General features: G+C 41.1%; 1 protein-coding gene and 1 long non-coding RNA gene across 4 annotated transcripts in view; one reads left to right on the forward strand and one right to left on the reverse strand.

Annotated features, from left to right (window-relative positions):
- LOC111244353 (uncharacterized) overlaps positions 1-21697 on the forward strand; it is a 70937-nt gene that overhangs the window by 29684 nt on the left and 19556 nt on the right. For 2 of the 3 annotated variants that reach the window (XM_022791360.2, XM_086979042.1), the window contains exon 2: positions 19406-19759. In XM_022791360.2, coding sequence (XP_022647095.1) covers positions 19406-19759 — 354 coding nt within the window. Of the gene's footprint in view, positions 1-6773; positions 6904-19405; positions 19760-21697 lie in introns of those variants that run through there. The other variant, XM_086979041.1, reaches the window with a different exon arrangement.
- LOC147757672 (uncharacterized) overlaps positions 1-21697 on the reverse strand; it is a 35495-nt gene that overhangs the window by 4899 nt on the left and 8899 nt on the right. The window contains exon 2 of the long non-coding RNA XR_015320256.1: positions 18772-18949. This is a non-coding gene — a long non-coding RNA (uncharacterized LOC147757672). The remainder of the gene's footprint in view (positions 1-18771; positions 18950-21697) is intronic.

The following is a 21697-nucleotide window of genomic DNA, read 5'->3' on the forward strand; positions in this document are numbered from 1 at the left end:
TGAATGTTCTAACTGTAAAAGCTTGACATGGATCACTCTAAAGATAAGTTTCGCGTTGTGGCTAATCTGTAAAGCAATTTTCTGTAACCTTAGTAATCCCAGCCAACGAACAAAGTCGGGTCCGTCCGACAACTAACAGATTTCAACAGCCTAAAATCAGATTCACCCTTATTGGTCAATGAAGTTTACATACAATATCTAATGTGCAGACATGTAAACCGCTAGTCACATGTTCAAGCGAGTTAACGGCCATATTGTCTATGACTTTAACTGCAAGCGTCGGAGCCTATCTGGAAAAGCCAAACTTGAGCCTTGTAGCTGGCCTATAAAAAGCGGTGCTTGTCTAGGACATAAATCGGATTTGCAGATTTATTCTGCCGGCTTACCTAGGGCCCAATATTAACGTGGCCGGCGTTCGCCAATAGACACATTGTGTAATATTCTTTTGCTCTATACCATCCTGGTTTGACAATCACACACGCTCTTTGCAATGTAAACGAAAAGTTCAGGGCTGCTACTGTTTTATTTGTTTTATTTATTTATATTTTATTTAACGTCTAGCCAATGCACCTAGCGCAATCGCTGTTAAGCGTATAAATACACAGGCCATGGTGCAACAGTAGGTCTATTACTTTTGCCGTACGTGGAGGTCACAGCTAAAATCAGTCATTAAGTAAGAAGATTCAAGATCGAGAAAAAAGAAACGTGTGAATTTTGTCGATTCTACTGCTGAAGTAGTTAAGCCGAGGTCCCGCATATAGCTAGATGTGAGGTTTGGTGTCCGTTAATGAGAGTTACTTATTAACTTCATAAAAGAGAAATACACAGCTTCATTAGCAGTTTGCAGCGCCATTTTCTAGGCTCGACGTATCTAGGCGATGCAGACAGCCTACTTCGGATGAAGTCGTTCCTGCTCCATTGGACTTCTACGTTTCATTGCCAAACTCGAAACATAAGGAGACTTTTCGCCAATCGGTAATGCTCATAATAAAAGTGTATAAAAGTGGTAAGCAGGGATCACTATAACGTGCCGAACATGTTATAGCACGGGCGCTACATCCTTTAATTTGAACAATTTGAAGTGCTTGAATTTGGACAAAGCCTTCTGTGCCGAGAAAGTACATTCGTTTAAAGTTGTTTTCGTATCTTATTCGAAATTTTTTCGATTCTTGCATTTAATTATACACCTTTTGCAGATGCTTAAACAACTATGTAAAATCCTATTTATACATACATGTCGATGAGATTGTGATGATAATAATGATATCTAACGCGCAGATTTCCCAACAACATCTGCAGGTTCTATCTTTTACGCCGATCTTAGGTGACTACTGAGCGCTATCTTATAGATCCGCTACTTTTCGTGGCAGCAGTTCTCCGGAAATTACGCCAAATGTATCCGGTCTGAAGAAATTCAATGCGAAAACTGGAAGATATAGTTAGTGTTTGAACCTAAAAAATTCACGCACAGATGCTCAATGGCTACGTTACACGTGTGTCAGTTAAGACAGCGTGATAGGGTGCACCGAATATTCACGTTTTTAGTTAAATTTCGCTAATTCCGGTTGCCTATAAAGTAGATTCTGTACTCTATCTGGTATATAAAAAAAAAAAAACAGGCCCGTTATGCGCACAACAAGCTACGGTCAATCATGAATGAAGACAAATCTCCGATCTCTATCTGTCTGCGTCCATACATTAAGATCAGAGCAACGAAGGTGATGAGAACTGGTGACACAATGGTATTTGTATCCTGCACACTGATCGTCAACCGTCTAATGTTTTCCATTCTGAATAGGCAAGTAAGGGCGTGTCATTTTTCACGTGCAGGACGTAGGAAAAACGTTCTAGGCTCGACATTGCGGCCAAGTGAACAGTCTTCGTAATTACGATATCTGTTTTTGTACGAAGACGATACATGAACGAGGTACGAAACATTGGCATAGACGCTTGTAGCATAGAATAAACATTATCACAAATCTTTTTTGAGCCATAAACCTAGAATCAGCGAGTTTTTTTGCCGATTTCGTTCCTAGGTTCATCCAGTCAAACAGCACAGATCAGTGAAAGCGAATGTAGAAGCCTTGCAAACAAGAAAATACATGTAAAAGGTTTATTATTTTTTTTATTATAAGTCGGACTAACTCACTAAACGACGTTTAGATTTTGTTATTGAAGAAGGGGCATTTAAACAATATAATATCATATATGCAACACACGTTCCTTTTTAATCAATTTTGGAAGTAGCCAATATATACATGCAATGCACGCGAAATTGTTTTACCCCTTTCAATGCACCTAATGATAATCGAAGAACGGAAGGGGCAAAAGACAAAGTTTTCTAAGGTATGGATGGCAACAACATAAGAACCTTATATCAATTGGACAGCCTCACATAAATTTCAACTTCTTTAACAGTGAAAACATATTTAGCGAGATGCTCGGAGTTTCGAAAATGTGTAAGCGTTTGTGTTATGGAAATCGCGAAACTCTTAGTGTTACTACACCTTTACACATTACTGTTGATATTTCGTTATTATCACATCATTTTTTTTTTTTGCATTTAGCACATCAGTTCAAGGCGAAAGTAATTTTCTCCCACCATACTATCGCACGGGCCGCATTATTTTACACTATCCGCATGCAGATTAGGAACTACGGCCTCATAAATTGTTCCTTCCATATTAAGAATAAGTATGAAAAAGAAAAGGTGTGGAGGACGCTTCTTCGGCAATTTAAAATTTTCAGTTTGCCTCTGCTACGCAGATACAGGTAAGGTATCTGGTGTCTATTTGAAGTGTGTACTTCGAATCATCATACAAAATTGGGAAATCTAGTCGAATGTCCTAGACAGATGGAAATACAGGAAACGAAAGGTTTTTTTTGTTTAGATACAGTGTCCCCTTTTACTTTGTATGCACCAGCAGTGTGGGCGCAGGTCTTCCCTTTGTAAAATAGCCCTGGCTCTCACTATCGAGTTTTTTTTGAGAAAAAGAATATGATATATGATCAACCGCAGCTGTCTCAAAAATTATACAAACACTATGTTTCCGGGTCACAAGCTTGTAGTGAATTTTAGAGTTTTTTTTTTAACATATTTAGATCTTTTCATATCCGCTGGCGTGATAAACGAAGTGGTGGTACTGTTTTGCTAGTATTCCATCTCTGTAATCGATGCTTAGTACGAATCGGAGACATTTGATTCGGTTGGCACTGTTGCAGTTTTTTTTTCCCTAGATAAATAGTCGTTGCAATATAAAAATAAAGAAAAACGATGCATCTGAAGCGAAAAGTCCTTAAAGCCTTAAAGCAGATTAAGGAGTTCAAGCAAGTCAGCACACAGAAATGTATGTGGACAAAATCATCCGATTCGTTGAAATCTTCTCCCACATGTTATCCCTCTTGGATATATGGATGGTAAATCTTGCTTACATTTGGATAGGACCTAACAGTTGAGTTTTGATTATCTAGAAGCAAATTTGCCTCCGTGCCATCATAGTCATCTCTTGAAAAGAAAAAAAGGCCAAGAAAGTGCTTCTCAACACAGTCAATTATGGTAAGCACTTAGATGTCATGGCGTTACAGTCAGTGGGGCAAGGAATCAGTTACTGTGAGCGATCTCTGGGCAATAAATCAAAGAATCAGGTGACCTATAGACGAACATAGGTCAATCATTCGGAAGTCTGCTAATCCGTTCTATATGTCACATTCATCAGTCAGACGTTTATAAGCGTTGCCTCACTAAAACGCTCATCATTCACATCAAACACATCACTATTTCAGTTAACTCTAGGCAAGCTATAATTCCCTGACATTACTATGGAAATAGTATCTGAGTGCGCTGAATTTGATTGCAATTGATTCTACAGGCGGCTGGATAGCATCTCGACGGGATTTGAGGGTTTTCTTTAGGTATCAGAACTTCAGCATTCATCGGCTCGAAGCTTGTTCCCGATCTTGACCTGTGTCTCTATATAGCCAAATCTTTAGCTTCGTAACAAGTTCAATATCGTTTAGTGAAAAAGGGTCAAGCAGCATTTAACAAACGCTTACTTCAAAGTAATTCGAAGATTCGGGAAAAGGCCGAGCTCGATTGACCGCTAAATGTATCTAAGACAGTTGTTATTTAATTATTAATCAAGAGCCTTTTCCGAAGTTAAAAGGGAGAACACTAAGTCTACCACAGGAGCTGTCTGGATAAAGATTTCTGAAAACATCGATGATGATTGACATAGCTGGGATTTTTTTCATGCATAGCTCGTCCTGTTAATTTATTTTTTCAGCCCAATATATACGGGGTAATCTCTGTGTAAGTAAATAGGGCCATAAGATAGCGAGCTACGATTTTTGGCGTAACTTTCAGCACTTAACAAGAAGCATGATATCTTCTTGTTCTATCCTTGTGCGAGGATAACTGTGGGAATGTTGATTAGATAAATAATGAATTAACAATTTGCGCACATAATTATTTAAAGCGTACGCGCGTATCTTCAATAGGGTTAATATTATTGCCATACTCCTTAGGAGGTCGTCGTTTTCTTTACTGCATTGTATGAATGCAAACGCACTCGCTTTCGCGTGCAATATCATTCCAATATACATCACAACCAAAAAAGCACGCCTCGATACTCTACAACGTACATCTCCTATCAGTGATATGGGCATACTGCTGAGATGTGTAGACCGTAATCCGTGACGCGAATCGGGTAATAAAACATGACGGATCAGGCAGTGGACATAGAGCGTCAATGGGGATAAGTAAGGGCTTTGTTGAAGTTTCAAGTTCGGCTTAGACGTCCTTTCTATTCCAAAACAAGGAAATAAGAGCATCAAATGAAGCGTACGACTACCAAACGTGGTGGTCGGAATAAAGGGTTCGAAGCCATACATAAACAGCATTTCACTACACGTATCACATTTAATTCAAAGGACCAATACACGGCCTAATCCGGCGCCGTTACTAGATTAGCGATGGAATTCGAGTCGTCCGCCGCGATGCCCACACAAGGACAACGCGCACTGTGGCCTTATGCCGTACGCATACAAGGTCTCAACGCTTTCACTGTTTAATGTAAACTATTTACGGCGGCATATTAGAATAAACTAAAACATTGGTAAGATCATCTCTCATCAAGGATCGAGCAAACTGCTGATATTCAACGAGGAATACAAGTACTGTCATAATCCCCACGGTGTTATCGTTCAAGCTAGCGGAAGGCTTGATGTAAGCGGTAACGTTTTAGCAACTAAACGAAATCAGAGTAAGTGCCCCCTGCTATTTTAATGCATATATATAATAATGACCTGTAAATGTAACATAATGAAAATACTAAATCAATGGCTATTGGAAATAATAAGCTGTAATAATAAGATGTATTATCGATGGCCATGTGCTCTAAATTGAAATACTGAGATATCGATCCAGTTTCATCGATTCTTCAATGAATCGCACTTTAACTCAATATATCTACATATAAATACACGTTACGAACGACAGTCAATATGCGGCCTGGCAACTACAGCTTCATCTGAAAGGCTTCAAACTCGCATTGAGCGTCTGATCTATCTTGCCACAATTTGAATTGATAGTTTCCAATACACTGAGTGTAATGGTGGAAGCTGATAATTAATAAAGATAATCGTATTGAGATTCTGTGTAGAAGGTTTTTTTCTAAATTCCTGCAACTGAATTGGCGACAGGGTTATGGTTTGCTACGATATTAGTTTTAAAATTGCCGCTGCTACGGAAGTACTATTGCTGCCTATGGCGACTATCTGCTCCTACAGGTTAAACAGCTCCGGCGGGACTGTCGCCGTTTTTACGCAGTGCCGCTGGCCGATGTGCCCTTCCTATTATTGCGCAACTTAGCTACAGCCAGTGGTAGGTTTATAGGTATGGAAATGTGTTCCCCTACAAATATGCAAAAACAACATGTCGCCCTTTGAAAAAACAAACCGATCGGTGGCAACGATGCAGAGCACAGGAAAGCCTCCAAAACTATTCTGGATTTTTTTTTATATGAAGATATGAACTAACGCGTACGACCAAGGCAACTGAGGCTATTTCCCTTTTTAGTCTTTCTATTGGGTTCGAGTCTGAGACTCATTAACCTGTCTGCAGACAAGTGGGAACTTTCTTTGAGAATGCTTTAAAACTGGTAGATAGTTGCCCGCTTTCGGTCCTTTGCTACAGCAGTGTCTTGCAACTTACAAGCTGCAAAGATTTCTTGACACTGCCGAGAAGGACAAGCTGTGTTATCTCGTTTTATAAACAGGCCTTGCGATGAGGGTGCTATATCCATTAGAAACCCATAAAAATCTCTAATACAACTGCATGGACTGGGTATAAACGGTGGGAAAACTGTCCACCATGACAACGCAAACTCAACAATTTCAAACATTGTGAAAAAAATCATTAAGGGAGCAAGTCGATCGTTCCGAGCTACTGCTATCGAGTAGGCCTATTGACTACGACCTAAGGTTCAGAAGACCGAGTGTTCTTATCGTTTGGAAGAGTCACCAAGCAGGGTGCACTACTATCTACATCGAAGAAGGGAAGTGCTCGAACCAGACGGCATCTCATAGCATCTTAGGCGAGCTGACGGGCCGCGCGGTAGATAACCAAAATAATTCTCGACATCAACAACATTCGTACATATGAAAATAGGCTTGTATCACATAATAGTTTTCACCACGTTCACGTTCACACTGTGGCAACTGTATTATTTTTTGAGGGACGTTTGGTGGAGAGTACATAATCAAGTAATCAAGTTGCTTTCTTTATTCACTCAGCTTGTGTAAGTCATATGTGCTAGGTGGGACTTGAGGAAAACGACTCGTGCCCATTTAAGGAAGTGCTAGATGATTGATACTCAAAGCTTCCCCTTATCCCTACAACAAAAAGTGAGTTCAACCTCATGAGATTATCGATAGAGTTTAGACCTGTAGTAATAGATTGGCACATACAATGTGTTTACAAAGCTGCCAAAAGGAACTGTTGCAGTTTTCAAAGGGAAAGAACTTCAAAGGGAAATCATACTCCTTCATCTTTACTGGAATACCTTGCCAATATGTAACATCTATTAGCGTGTTAAACAACAAGACGGCTCCATAATTACCTACGCAATGTATTGACAAGTGTTTGCCAATATCATAGTCAGTTATTCACAGGAATAAACTGTTTCCTCAATCGTCTTCTTACCTGACCATTTACATGACGTAATTAGTCGATCAGTCGAAGCGGATTGTGTACAAATCGGACGATCGACTACGATAGACTGTACCGGATCAGTTGATCACAATGCGAACGCACAAACAGTACGAGCTAAAGAATCAACGGCTCCCATTGTTTAGAGCTGCACCTCCGGAAGGCTTATTCCTCCATGACACGATAGCCCTTTAACATCTTTATCCTTATAGTGAAGTTGGTGATTTGACATGGAACCTACTGGATCGTTTCGTAAAACGGATCACCAGAATCCAAGTCTCATGTGAACGATAAATAGTCTATCAAATGTATACACGTAAAAAATAAAGCCCGAATTAGACACATCGTAAACGGTCAGATAAGCAAAAAAAACCCTGTTTAGTCAATGGCAAGTGTCTAGCGATAGGAAATAGAGTGAGAAAAGAAAATATATATATATATATTTTTTTTTTGTATTGGCTGGCACAGCAACACGCGAATAGCACAAGTTTGGGTATTGTGAAGTTATGCATTTCGGTGCCTAGTAGGATTTTGATGAACTTCGACAATAGGATTCGCACCCTGTAAAGATTTCAGTAGACCCAGTGTGCCTTTACTCTAGATCTAGCTCAGTTGAAAAGACCGCAATTGCAGATGGGTCCAATACATGGTAGTGAAGTCCTAAGGAGTGCCTTTAAAGGCAAATTCTTGCGCAAGAAATATGAGACAAAGCAATGTAACTGAATATTGGGAGTAATAAACCGGAGTCCGTACTACATTGATGGTAATAATGGATAATATCTGTAGATAGAGGCGATCCCAGCATACTTTACAGTTAATCTAGTAGTATGATAAGTATATATAACTGGTACCCAGACTACTGTTATCTTAATTACTGGTTTCGTGTGTTCAACCACTGTCGTGTAGCAGAAAAACCTCTATCATGGGGCTTCCTACCCACAAGCTCAAATCACGGTAATAAGTCATTTTAGCTCGCAAGCAAGAGATAGGCAGACAGGAGACGATGCCATGCTACCTGTCATACAGGAATGTGGAGACATTTGTGTTAGGGTAGCCACGATTTCACGTTGTCACGTGGGCGGGTGTGGGTTCATCTGATGGCATCTATTGAACTTGCCGCTAGCTGAGATTCGAGGCTCGCAGATGATTCTCATAGAAGACCTGGCTTGGGCGTCTACACTGTTAAAGTGCTTCATGTGATATGTAAACTTCTGCAGTTTTTCATAAGGCTCCTTCATCTATGCACAATAGTAAGCCTTATTATCTGCGTCCTCCGTTAACCTTGGCCATTATCGCTGGATCTTTAATACAGGGCTATCGTATACGCTCGATCGATGTTCTTCTTCTTACGCTAAGTACTATCATCGAATAGGTTTGGAGGAAGTCTCTAGAGTGCACCTCGTATGCCCCTCCATTTTTGTGGCAAATTTGCTAATCACTTCTACTGACGCGCGGTGCCCCGCCGTTAAATATATACCACCACATATCTAATAATCGCATTAAAAACCTTTAATGAATGATAAACAACAATAATGTTCTCAATCTCAACTGAGCACATAGCCATATTGCTTGCCTCACTCCGCAACTGACGACTTGACCCTACTCAATGGTTAGGGAGATAGAGAGACGAGTGTGGCTCCAGTTCACTGGATCAAACGTAAAAAATGTGTTTCTTTTTTGTTTGTATTTTCGTTGTACTTAATTTGCTCGCCTGGATTTACCATACTAGGTAACCCGATTCAAACGGTAAACGAGTAAACAGATTCAAATTAGCTGGTCCCCTTACCTGATCCGCTTCTTAGTGAATTCAGTTTCAGAGAGAAGCGCCTCTCGCTACCACGAACGCTGGTTCGTGATAGCGAGAGGCGCTTCTTTTCATATAATTGAGCGTAAGAATTATGGCAAATTTGCCTAAATGGTCACCGTCTAACTATTTGTGTATACACATTCATGCAGTATCACACAATACCAGTGAGCCTCGAATGTCGGCACTGATACCTCAATTACATTTTTTTCGAAACGAAGATGTATCATAGTTCGAAAAGTTGTCGGCTTGTTTATCTTGCTGCGTTTGTGCGTACACTCGATTTTCATACATTCGAATATTTGACCTGTATACCTTTAGAGGTGTCGTTCTAACCGTTTTCTGTTCTCCGTACATCTTCCTGGTACAACCTGAGAGGTTATTGGTTGATGGTCCTATTGCTAATAACAACCTCGTTGGTGCGCCACATTAGTAGCGCATCCTTTCTGGCGGATCACGACCAGCCAACTATGGTTGTGGATCGCTTATTGTGATCTTTGCTGTGTATCGTAGCGGCAGTGATGGTTGTCGTAGCGTATGACGTTATTGATTTCCCACTCTTTATATATTTCTCACGGCCCCGTTTTTTTTTCGTTATAACCTTTAAAAGTTTAGCCTGTCAGACCGAGGAAATTTATCGTTTGATCGCCGTTTGAGACGAGGCGGCGCACAGCAAAAGGATGACGAATCGATTGCTCTTCTACTTAAGTAATACCGGCAATAACAGTATAGCTTCTCACGATGTTGTCGCTGACTGTGATCGTGACAGGGATTATGGGGGTGATCGTGTTATGAGGAGGGGTAGTCGGTGCAGTTGTAAGTGTAGTATATATTAGAGTATGATAGCGGTGGTGGCGACGTTGATGGATTCTTGCTGCTACTCGGCAAATGTCTGTCATCTGCGTGGTCAGAGACATTGCCCAGATGGGCGGAATAAACAAGTGTAATAACATCGTCTCAGACATCTGCATGTGGATATTGTTGGATGACGGTAGGTAAAAAATAATAAAAGCAATTTTTCCGCTGCTATCACTATCCATGGTCATGCTATGGCGGAGCAAAGGGGAACGAGCCGTACAATAGAAACATCCGCGCCTGGCCGATGAAATGCTTTTTAAGGTAGCATCAAACAGCTGTCTTCAAAGCATCATCTGGTTCGATGTCTTCTACTGTTTGAGGTGTTACAAGTAGAGAACTCGAATTCGACAAATTGAGCCACTAATGCGCCTTGAGGGGACAATGTATATATTTTGATCAGCATAACAGCACCCGTTCGTGGCATCTATTAAGTTAGTGCGCATTATTTGGAAAATAACAAAAGAAAACCTCTGTTGTACAGCTGGAGGAAAAATTTGCTCGTTCAAAGAAGCAAAACTCGGTTCCGTAGTTGTTCTTTTTTCTAAATGAAAAAGAGTTATTCTTTAATCTCTATGAAGACTAGGCGGACGCCAATCAGACGCTAATTTTCCTTTAGTTTAATGTCATAGACATCAGCTGATGCTTGATCCTCTCCGGAGAATGTGATGCGAAAATTTTATATGTATGCTAAGGATACCGTACTTGCGTGATAAATTTCCGAAGTGCATGCTGACAACTTCGGTAGATTTCGAGCTTTTCTGAGTCGTCGTCTTCTTTCCTATAATCTCTAACGAACTCTTCACTTGTTGAGTGACCTCCATACTCTAATTTGGCATCTCACTTATGTGCTATAGTTCACCGGTGAACTATAACAGAGCGCATTCAATAGCATTTTCGTAAAACTTAACGAATCGCGGCTTATTTTCCATAGTGTCAGTCATTTATTTGCTCGATTACCAATGGGTAATAAAATTAGCAATGGACTAATCCCGATAGAACGAACTAGAAACTTCCTTCGTAAATGGCAAATTGTTACTCGTGAATAACACCGCTAAGCCGATAAACGTTCTGATACTGCCAGCCCGATCCGATTTCAGATCAGAAAGGTCGTCTACTCTCGTGGCATCCAAGTGAAACGTGCTCCATTCGTATTTAACATAGAACTGAAGTAAATATAAACGGTACAGTTAAAAAATAGATATTTTCGTTGCACGTTGGTAGCGCGAGTAAGACACGTGAGAAAGCACTGGAGAGAAATAGGTGACAGTTGATATGGTAAATTTGCTGACAACACAATGGTGCTAACAACTTCAATAGACCTCGAGCTGTTTTTGTTTGTAGAGTCGTCTTTTCTCTTATAATCTATTATTATCTAGTATTAAAAAGCGTTAGCGGTAAAGCTCGATTTGGTGTTATGAGAGAATTACTGTTTTTTAAGGGCGGCACAGTACCATATGTATACGCCGTAATACCACAGATGAACTACACCGCGCTTGTGCTATATATATATACATTAGCTGCAACTCCTCACTGTATCGTAACCAGGGCTAGTTCAAGGAAACTCAACGACCGATATGAATCCATGCAACCTAACCTCATAAACGTCAGTGTTCAATTTTAGCATGCTCGCTGGTCTTGAAGTGCTCCCCGAGTGGATAGGTCGATGTGTGCTAACGACCGTCATTTCGTTGTTCTGTGCATGTACGATGATGCTACGTATAGTGTGCCACTATTTTGAACTTTGCACACACTACCGTACGTGCACACAACTATACTTACATTAAGTAAAATTTGGACTAAAACTGAGTATTCAAGTTTCCATGTTCATATTTTCAGGTACTAAAAAGGACAGCGAAACTAGAATTAAGCAGATATCAGTCGTAGTCTATTTGTAAACACTTCAATACATTGAACTGAGTGGTTTTAGTATAATTATCACCTGTCATCTACGTTCATCTATTCTTGAACTGTATCCTCTGCACGATGTTCCATTAAAAATATTACTATTATCCGATGGTAACTTAGCTTTTTGATTGTTACACTGTATTCAGGGTAAGCAGCTGGGCTTGGGCTAGAGCTTGCGCCCAGATGTACGACGAATCAACAAGAATTCGCATTTGCTCACTGCCCGACGCTCGGCCTTGGCAGGCAGATGGAACGCCACAGCATAGCTACCATTGTTGCAATAACAGGGACTATTGTCGTTGTTGCTACGTTAGGTATTTGTTGGTGAAACAGTAACGCAGAACTCTGCTGCTGACGGGAACCGCTTACTGCAGGTTTCTCGTTTTAGACCTTCTCGGTGGCAGCCTCTCAGCTAGGTTAACCATCCAGGCACGACCCCAGCCCTGTCAAGCTGCTTGCGCAGTTGTTTCCTCCTATTATCTCCACTAAGCCATGCCAGTAAGACTCGATGCTGTTGTCACTAGCGCCTGTGCGCAGGCCCGCAGACAGAAATTTGTTTCCATGGCCTACTACATCGAAGTACGTCGACGGCAGCGGTGATGTCGGCAGCCTTTTTTCAAAGCAAGAGCTTGCTGGTTCTTTACCGGCGGTAGTCTACTCGTCGTTGGTGGTGCCCCTGTGTCGATACGTATCAGTCGTCATTGGTTTCTCTCGACAGCGTTGTTAGTACTACAAATGGCTAGAAAAAATTTCAATTTGTCGAACTGTTCGAATTTTTAGATAGAAACGTCGTTTGCATAATCACTAGCAAGGTGAGCTGTGAACACGCTCAGTAACGACAAAGCCCTTCGGTCGCTAAATTTCATCGTTCATTAGGATCTGCAAGGTCTAAATAGGTGAATCCTGATCAATGCTTAATTGTAAGATATTAATGTTAAACGTAACACAAGTTCGTTACCGAATTCATCTAATAGCATCGGGTCTGTGTTAAACAGACGTTGAAGTTTTCCTACAGTTTCAAAATTAAGTCCTACGATCCGTTCCTTAGCAGTTCGCTAATTGCTACGATATGTATTTTGTAAGCAGTATAATTGGTAGATCCTTGTATACGTATATAACTAACCCGCATCAAGAGGCCTGTGGACTCTGTTCTGGGTTGACCGTTGTCTTATGTCCTGTCAATAATTCGCATCGAGCGCGTTCGCCGTTTGCAGTAATAAGCGTGCTTCATTTATTACTGCTGCTGCTATCCTACGCTAAATAAATTGTAGCTAGTGGATAAAAAAACATTAGAGGAAACACGAATTACGTGAAGTTGAACGCACTATAGAACTGCGCACTCCATATAGTAGCAATATAAATAGGATCCATCTGGCGTTTGCAATTAACTTGGTCCTACTTTTCTGAAGGGATTCAATGTTTTTCGGTGTGGCGTTTCGAAAAACAGCAAACATTGGGCCTAGTATTAGTGTTCAAGAACTTTAAGGACCAGTATTATTAATGTCGGTTACAAGACCTTGATATTATTGGAAATGCCGTCTTTGGGTGCAGTACGATGTAAACAAAAGGGTTTTTCCAGAGCAATTTACCTAGCCCAATCATCTCTTACTCTGACTCAACTCTCTTTCACTAGACTCTCAGAAGGGTTGACGACGTTCAGACTTTTAGCAATAATCTTACCTCATTTGTCTACTCGAACTAGATAAAATCTTGCTTCGACTACTTCATGCATAACGCAAGCACTGAAAGGCTGTTTTTCCCCGGAATCTCTTTTTGCTTTTTATCAATCCCGCTCATGCAGGCTACGCAGGCTTAAGTCGTAGGTTGAACATTGGCTAAGCAGTAGCTGATCTCCGTCTGGCAAGTCATCCTGCATTGTCAATCAGGCAGAGACGATCTGAACTCGATTTCACGTATCTGATAGCCAAGTGAGAGGCAATAGTATCACCGTTGTCGTCATTTAAGGTCCACTTTGTAACAGCAACGACAGCAGCAAAAGGTGGCTAGAAAAAAAGCCAAAGCTACCGAGCCTTGAAGACCGTTGCAGCGACAATCTAAATATCCATAACGACATCTGACGGGTATCTGGGGGCCGGTAGCAACCCAACGAGCCGTTAGCGGCGAAACCCGAACCAGAACGACACCAAGCTTAACACCGCTATAGTATATATATATATATATAAAAACAATAGGAACTAAAGGGCGAACTATAAGAGTGTTCGTGCTAAGACTAATGACATTAATTTAAATTCGCTACTAATTTTAGTCAAGAGCAAGCCGGCGTCGCTGTGGGTAACATCGGCATCGATCGATTCATGACGCGGGTCATCTCTGCGCTGGCAGAAATTTCAAGATGGCGTGGGATATGCCGTCAAATTAGGACAGAAACCGCGCGTCGACTTGTTTACCAAGCTAGGCAAATGTTTGAAATCGATACGGTACCAATCACAATGTACCATAATAACCTTCTTTCTAGTTGTCATCTGTCAAGGCAGTTGATTGGAAGCCTCATTTTAACAGAGTATCTCGCACCTTGCCCTTTTCAGTATCCTGTTGTGGGGTTCATTCTTGGAATCGATCTATGGACATACGACTGAGCTAGCAAATCCTAAAAACAAATCTAGCGTAAATGTTTGTTTACCATTTCCACTGAAAGTCGACTTCGTGTTTTTGATTGGACCGTACACGGATCTTTCTAGCTAAATTCGAAAACTATCACTTAGTACTAAACGTATCGATGTTGCCTTGACAGCTAGGAGGCGCTGTTTGCAAAGTTAGAAGTTGTCAACACATCATCTACTTTCGGATAAAAATACAACACAGAATGCGAATTAATTGAACACATCTCTATAAATATCCAATACGCTCTATCCAGGTTCGTTTAGCAGCGTTAATTTGCGTTTCACTATAACAGAACTTCATCAGTCCCCTTGCAAAAGCCATTTTTATAATTAAAATCGCAAAACAAAAACTTCTAAATTTAACGTTTTTTTTTTCTATTTCTATACACATGTCAAAGGTTTCTGATGTTAGCACCCGAATTCATATCGAGGCAAGTGTTTAATGTAGAAGGTTGGAATAGCAGAGGAAACCCTTGGTTGCTTGGCGCGTAACTATTGTATAGGCCAGAAGTAGGCATGCTTTCTCCCAAGTTGAGAAGAATTCTAAACTTACTTTGCATTCGGGATATTTCACAACCAAGTTCGTAAGTGGAACAGCTTGAATACGTTCTATTCACCGTATAGTTACGATAGAGCTAGTACCGAAAACCCAACCGCTACGAGTGAGTTTAGCAAAGCGTAATGACGGAGGTTCAACAAGATCATCACAAAGCTGACGCACGATACGCTAAACGAACCTTGAAAGCTCGATAAGGTGTTTTCAAGCAGGCTTGGGTACGTCATGTGGACCGTAGTAATTTTATATAAACGGCTGTTGAATGTAGGCCTATTTTTAACAAAGCCTGGAAGAGCATTTACTAGACATAACCCTTTGAGCAACGTTTTCGATCAAACTAAATTGTACACTCTATCATGACTTTAGCTTCGCCCCTTTTGACGCCTAGGATGCTGAAATTGCTCCACATTGGACTGTATCAAAAAGAAGAAGAAATAAAGCTTAGATGTTTTAGTGAACCATTTAAAACACCCACGGATCGAAATCTTTTCTTTTCTGAATATACGTTTGGGGTATTATGTTATGCACTGGCTTGGTTAATTGACCTATAGGGCTTCATTACCGTTATAAGCTACGATTACGTTATCCCTAATAATCTGCTTTACAAATAATAGCCCTATTTCTACGGAGAAAATGCGTCAGTCGCGACGTGAAAAGTCGCAGTTACTGGTTTTGTACAGTACGTACGATGCTGCGTTTTTTCAGGGCGAGCGCACGTTTCACTAATAGCAGCTTCCAACCGAATCGCCATCCGATATAGGAAGTGGATAAGATGCTTACTACGTAGATAGAGTACAAATGAGATGTACAGACCCATACGAGATGTATTTATCTCGATTTTTTGCCATCGTATTTCATAGAAGTGGCAATGAATACGCCGCTTGTCTCCGTACCGTTCCGTTGTTGTTTGCGTCATTGCACCTAGTCGCCGGCTGCACGGTTCTGCACGCTGCATAATCGCTCGCTGTTCGCAGACACGCATGCATGCAGTCTATGCACATGTATACGCATGTTTGTCTCTGCGCCCGTTCATTATTTTCTAGCGCCATATGTCCGTGCTATTTAGGCCGCTCGCCACTGATAGTGTATATATACACCATCAGTCACTGCTATCGTAGATAAGTTCATTCGGTATACATTGAGCAATTTTGGTTTCGTAAACGCGTGCCTCTCAGGCTGGCGCCCTTGTCGCTGCTCACGGCTTATATCAATGACTGGGACAAATGTACCATGCGAGACTGACGCCAACACAGTCGATTGTTGTTCGTTAATTAGCGTCAAAGCAGAAGCCAAGCAAGATTACTCTCGGCGCAACAATCGACCAATGTAACCGTCGCCTCTGTCGCTACCGGTCACCATTTCTGATGCCGCCAGCCATAGCCCGTAGCTCAAGCCACTTTGTTGGACGGTAGGGTACCGCTGACCAATACCTGATTCAACAGCATTGTCATATCCGTGACACGGTTCGTTTGTCTACAGTCCATCTAGTGTAGCGACGGGGAATCACCGTTAATATGTATAGACTCTCTAATGACAATTACGGCTGATTAACGCAAGGTCCGTGGTAGAAAAGGTGGGAAAGCCGAAGCATAGACACACACAAATATGTGCGACTGACAAGCTTTATTTTTGTTGTTGACAACAAAAATAATAAAATACAACACTGAATTTGAGTATGACGAGGTCTGTGTATGTGACGACAGCGCTTCAAAATGAACAAAACGGTATTTATGGATGAACAGCTAAGAATAATCGTCGTATATGTAAGAATTGAAGTTCGCTTGAAACCTGCGCAAGTACGACTACGTCTGGATTCGTTCGAAATCTCAGAGGTGGCTTCTTTCAGAGCTAAGAGATTATTCTTGCTCGTAGACGAAGAAAGGGCACCTTGGTACTGGTTTGAAGGCAGACAAGGAAGTGCATGAGGTTTTTGCTTGTACATCAAGCAAAACATCTCGCAAGGCAAGGATCAACCTAAATTGCTTTATCATTCGCGTGCGCCGTATCTCGAACGAATGCCACCGTACCTGTGTTCAATAAGATAGGTAATTTCGAGTACTTTATTTCGGATTATTTCAAAATATATCAAACGAGGTTTTGTTTCGCCATAATAATGCCACAAAGCGGTTCACAGGTCATAATATTATATGCTAAGCCGAGCATAGAGTGACATATTCGTCTGCTTGTCATCTAGGGCGAGAGTCAAACAGTCCACGAAGCGTTTGTCTAGCTTTCTCAGTGTTACGGTAGATTAGTCATGAATGAAAACAGTCGTATATTGATAATGAGGAATCGGCTACGTATTGCTTAGTTATGAAGCCCTTCAGCTCTTCAAGTCTGCAGTCATGATCTGCGCCACGCTACAGCCGAGATATATTATGATTAGTGATATCTATTCGTCATCAAGCAATATGAATACGATACAAACACTCAACAACGATATATTCATGGATAAACGTTGTTTTGTACCCTGATATGTTTGTTCTTTAAGGCCTGGTGCTAGATATTGGCTCTCGTAGCTTTGCGGGTTAAGACCAGAAGGACAAGCAATGCCCTATGTCAAGCAAGATCAATTTCGCTAGCCCCGCGCATCGTGTCCTTCTTCGCGCTCTTGTCCCGCTTGCGGTTCTGTCCTTCAGTACAAAAATAAAAACCAAACGCGCTTGAAATAGTCAGGTCGGCAAAAGGAAAAGGTTGCTAACGCATATACTGTTATAATTATTATCAGTTAACAATAACGGTAATAATAGTATGATACTCTTACTCAAACAATCATTACGAAAGACCACTACGATTGTGTTTACAAATTTATTCAGATTACGAATGAATGGTAAGTAAGTGACATAATTGCTTTTAACGAAGTCTAATCTGCTGACGCGTTTTGCTTGTTAGAAAGGGGGCTGGTTATTGTTTCCCCCACTGTACGATCCTATTGTACACACACGTAACTATGAAACAATGTTTGCAGTATAGCAGAAGGCCAAAAATTTTTCATTTAAACCTGCAGGACCATGCAACCTTCCACGAAAGCCCTGTGATAGATAGCACCGCCTCTTCTCAAGCTGTAGAACTTTATTAGCGTGGTATAGAAATGGTTTCTTGTATACTGTCATGACAGCGTTAAACCATAGTGCACCACATAATAAATACACTGAGGTCAAATGTGTGTCAAACAAATAGAGCTTTGAAACCACGGGAATATCACTTAATTTATTCTTCTTTTGCAGCCATCCTATCTGAATTCTTTCATATTGGCATTTTTCCAACGGAGTAACGTAATATTCCGTGCGTGATAGCCCACTGCTCTGACAGGACAGCCCACCGCCAGGACAACAACAGAGCCTAATTTTTAGTTGCAATTGTTAGATTGTTCTTTGTGTTTTTGTCGCATTTTAGCGTATATTTCATATTGTTAGAAAAGTAATTATTTTGCGCTTCTTCGGTGTGCCATGGAACGCTGTTTGTTTTGTTTGTGTTGTTCCCGTTTAACTTCTAAAAGGAAAATATCTTTATTTAGTTCATAATGACTCGAAACGAGCGAATGACATACAGTTTTATGTCCGAGCAAATTATACTTCCTATAAATTTGTGTTCCCGTAGCTCGATTTCGATTAACGAACGGAGTCTCTTTGCTGAAGAAAAATATATCCGAATTTATCAAGACCAACCAAAACTGAGGTTAGCTGAATCTGATTTCGAAAAGGTCGGCATCTCGAATTTTTTAAATCAACTCGTTATTGGAGATAAGAAATGAGGCAAAATTCACTTGAAAAGTCAAATGTGTTTGTCACTGATACGGACATGGAATAGCTTGTCTCACCTTCGATGATAATATATGATGCGAAAGAAAATCTTGGCGCGGTGGATCCTTCAGTATCGTTTTAGAGCCCGCCTTTCACTCACCTACGACAGACCTGGGCGTCTGCTTGAACGTTTGGCCAAAAAAACGGTGCATTATTATACCCTTCCTTGTCAATGGCTTCATTGTGCTTAAAGCCCTGAAATTAACATTTTCGATAATTTTTATGTTTGTTTCTTAAATTGAGAAAAAAAACTGACCACCATTATTCTATCCATATGATGTCTGTGCCTGAACTACATTATTGAGTTCCGAACGGTGAATCTACTCTATTTACTCATCTCTGTATGGTAACGCTGACAGCATTTGTCTATTGGCGTGCGAATGGAAATTGGTCAGCTATTATTATATCTACAAAAAAATGTAACCATTTTGGTGCAAATGAAAAAAGTGGTAATTCATGGACGAGAGAAGCTTTGAAACTGAACGCTCAAAACAGCAGGATCAGCTCACCACGTACACAAAGTAGCTTAAGTGTTTCGCCCGAAAAAAATCGAAGATTATCTACGCGTAATCTAGATTAAATAGAGTACGTCAAAAATATCCGGATTTATTTTAGCTGCTTGTATTTTTTACTTATTGTCGTTGATTTCAGGGGTCAGTCTCTGGAGATGAGCGTTCGCCTCCACTCGCAATATCATGTGCGGCCGGTGCTGGGCACAAGACAGCCGCCGCCGGCGGCCCGATCGGGGCACCCCCACCTACCGAGCACCATCAGCAGCCCCAACAGCCCGATGTAGGCCCGCCAATGATTCCCAGCGACGAAGAGCTGGCCGCTAGTCAACAACTGTCCGAGGCAGCGGCCACACTCGAGGCTTTGAATGGACCTAAACGTTTACACGTGTCCAATATCCCATTCCGTTTTCGTGAACCAGATTTAAGGCAACTCTTTGGCGAGTTCGGCGTTATTCTTGACGTGGAAATCATCTTTAATGAAAGGGGATCCAAGGTAGGTCTTAAAAGGCAATTCAATCAAGCGTTTGTGTAAGGCAATTAGGACACCTTCAATGCAGATGGCCCAGTGTTGCTGCTCCGATCAGTTTTATATTATCAAGCACGCGATACATGAGTAACGTGTGATGACAACAGTGGTCTTTGTAAAATCAAACAGCAATAGCAAGACAGCAAAAAATATAATTTAACTCTTAACATTGTTTTTCTGCAAAAAAGAGTCCAATCTCCATCTATTATACATGGAGCTGACTCCGCCCAACCACCAAACAGCCGATATTAGAACCCTTTGAGAACCATTTTATTGAAATGAAAAAGGTCTGTTGAGTATTGTATGGTTATAGAGCCAAGCTCGCGCACACTCTAATCAATAGCGCCAGAGTAGTGAAAAGACTTCGGCTAAATTTGCCCTCGAGGCCCTCGAGAAGCCCTATGCTGTAGTCGTCGAACGTAATGCATGTTCGTCATGGGCTGCCTGGTTTGGTAGATTTCAGGAAAAGTTTTGTGGTCGTATAGGAACTTGGAAGCTGCTATTTTTTGTGTCGTAACTTGTGTGGTCATTTAGTTTCGAACTATCTCATCAATGAAAATTGTTCAGTCTAATATCAGGCGGCGCGCTTTTTCAAAAAAGCTTCTTTGTTTTCTTTGTTACTTTCTTAGGTAATGCGAAACGCTTACCTGTAAATAAGGGCTTTCGCTCATTTCGACACGATATTGAAATGCTCGAGAGTTGGTGAGAAGCTAACAGTGTAATAAAATCAAGAGTAAAATATGCACATAAGAGCTACTAATTAGATCTGAGGCAATTTAAAAAAAAATATATTCCCGGTGTAGCTACACACGCTGTAGGTCGACACGTACGGAGAACTGTAAACTTACTTTGAGTCCCTTACCGTTCTTGATCTTTATTTTTCCGTATTGTTCATTGGCGTTCGTTATTCATAACGCTATAACTAAACTATATTGAAAAAGAACTAAATAATCAGTTCGCAGACACAACTTAGCCTAGTTTTAATTGCTGCGCCGTTGTTAGCTTTTTTCCTAAAAAGCACCAGCATTGAGATACTGCTAAGCAGTGCTCTCTACCATAAGCTGGCGTACGAATGGCAGGTTTACTTTGAGTCTATCGTTCGCAGCGGACTATCTTATGGATTCCTTTCCTTGGTAATACCTATACGGATGCTGAGTTAGATAGGTAACGCTATATGAGACGCTTTGCATTGTCAATGGCTGCTTTCACCTTGCCCGCATGCTTCTTTTATTGCAGATAGATGTTTATATCTGCTCGTAATGGATCTTTCGCGTCCATTGTTTTCCAGCTATTGACTATAGAGAATACGGCAGCTTAAGCTTCTCTAGTGGCAACGAACTGCTCCAGTTCACCGGGCGTCAGTTCGACACCTCGTTTTGGGCCTGCGGATGGGTCAAGGCTAAATGTAATAGCTCAAGTGTCTGCTGTGTGAAGTGATCTCCTTATGAGGGAGAAAAAGAGGATCCGCCAGATGCTTTTACTTCGCTGTGCTGTTTCCTGTTTGGTGGTCGTAATACTCCACTGACCAGCTTTTGCTTTTGTGCTTTTGGCAACGGGAACGGCTGTAACGGCTAAGTATGCGCATACTCCGTATAATGTATGGTGCAGTGCTTTGCGCATTATCCTTAATGCTGTATGTCTAGGCATACGGGTTGCCGAAGGGGGCCGCAGAAACCCTGGTGGCATTTCCATTTCCCGCCGATGTTTCCCCTTCTCCTGAAGGTGCCTATATATATATTTCACTTGAAGGCCGTACTAAAACAACTTCCCAATCGTAAAATGTATTTGTTCGTTTGAAATTCAAATGTACGTGCATTAAAAGGGTAAACAGCAACGGTGTTACTGAAACAAAACTGTTCGATGGAAGATACGACCATGAGCGATTTTTGCATGTAACCATAACTA

The sequence above is a fragment of the Varroa destructor genome, unplaced genomic scaffold (assembly GCF_002443255.2).
Source record: "Varroa destructor unplaced genomic scaffold, Vdes_3.0 BEIS01000002.1, whole genome shotgun sequence".
Taxonomy (NCBI): Eukaryota; Metazoa; Arthropoda; class Arachnida; order Mesostigmata; family Varroidae; genus Varroa; species Varroa destructor.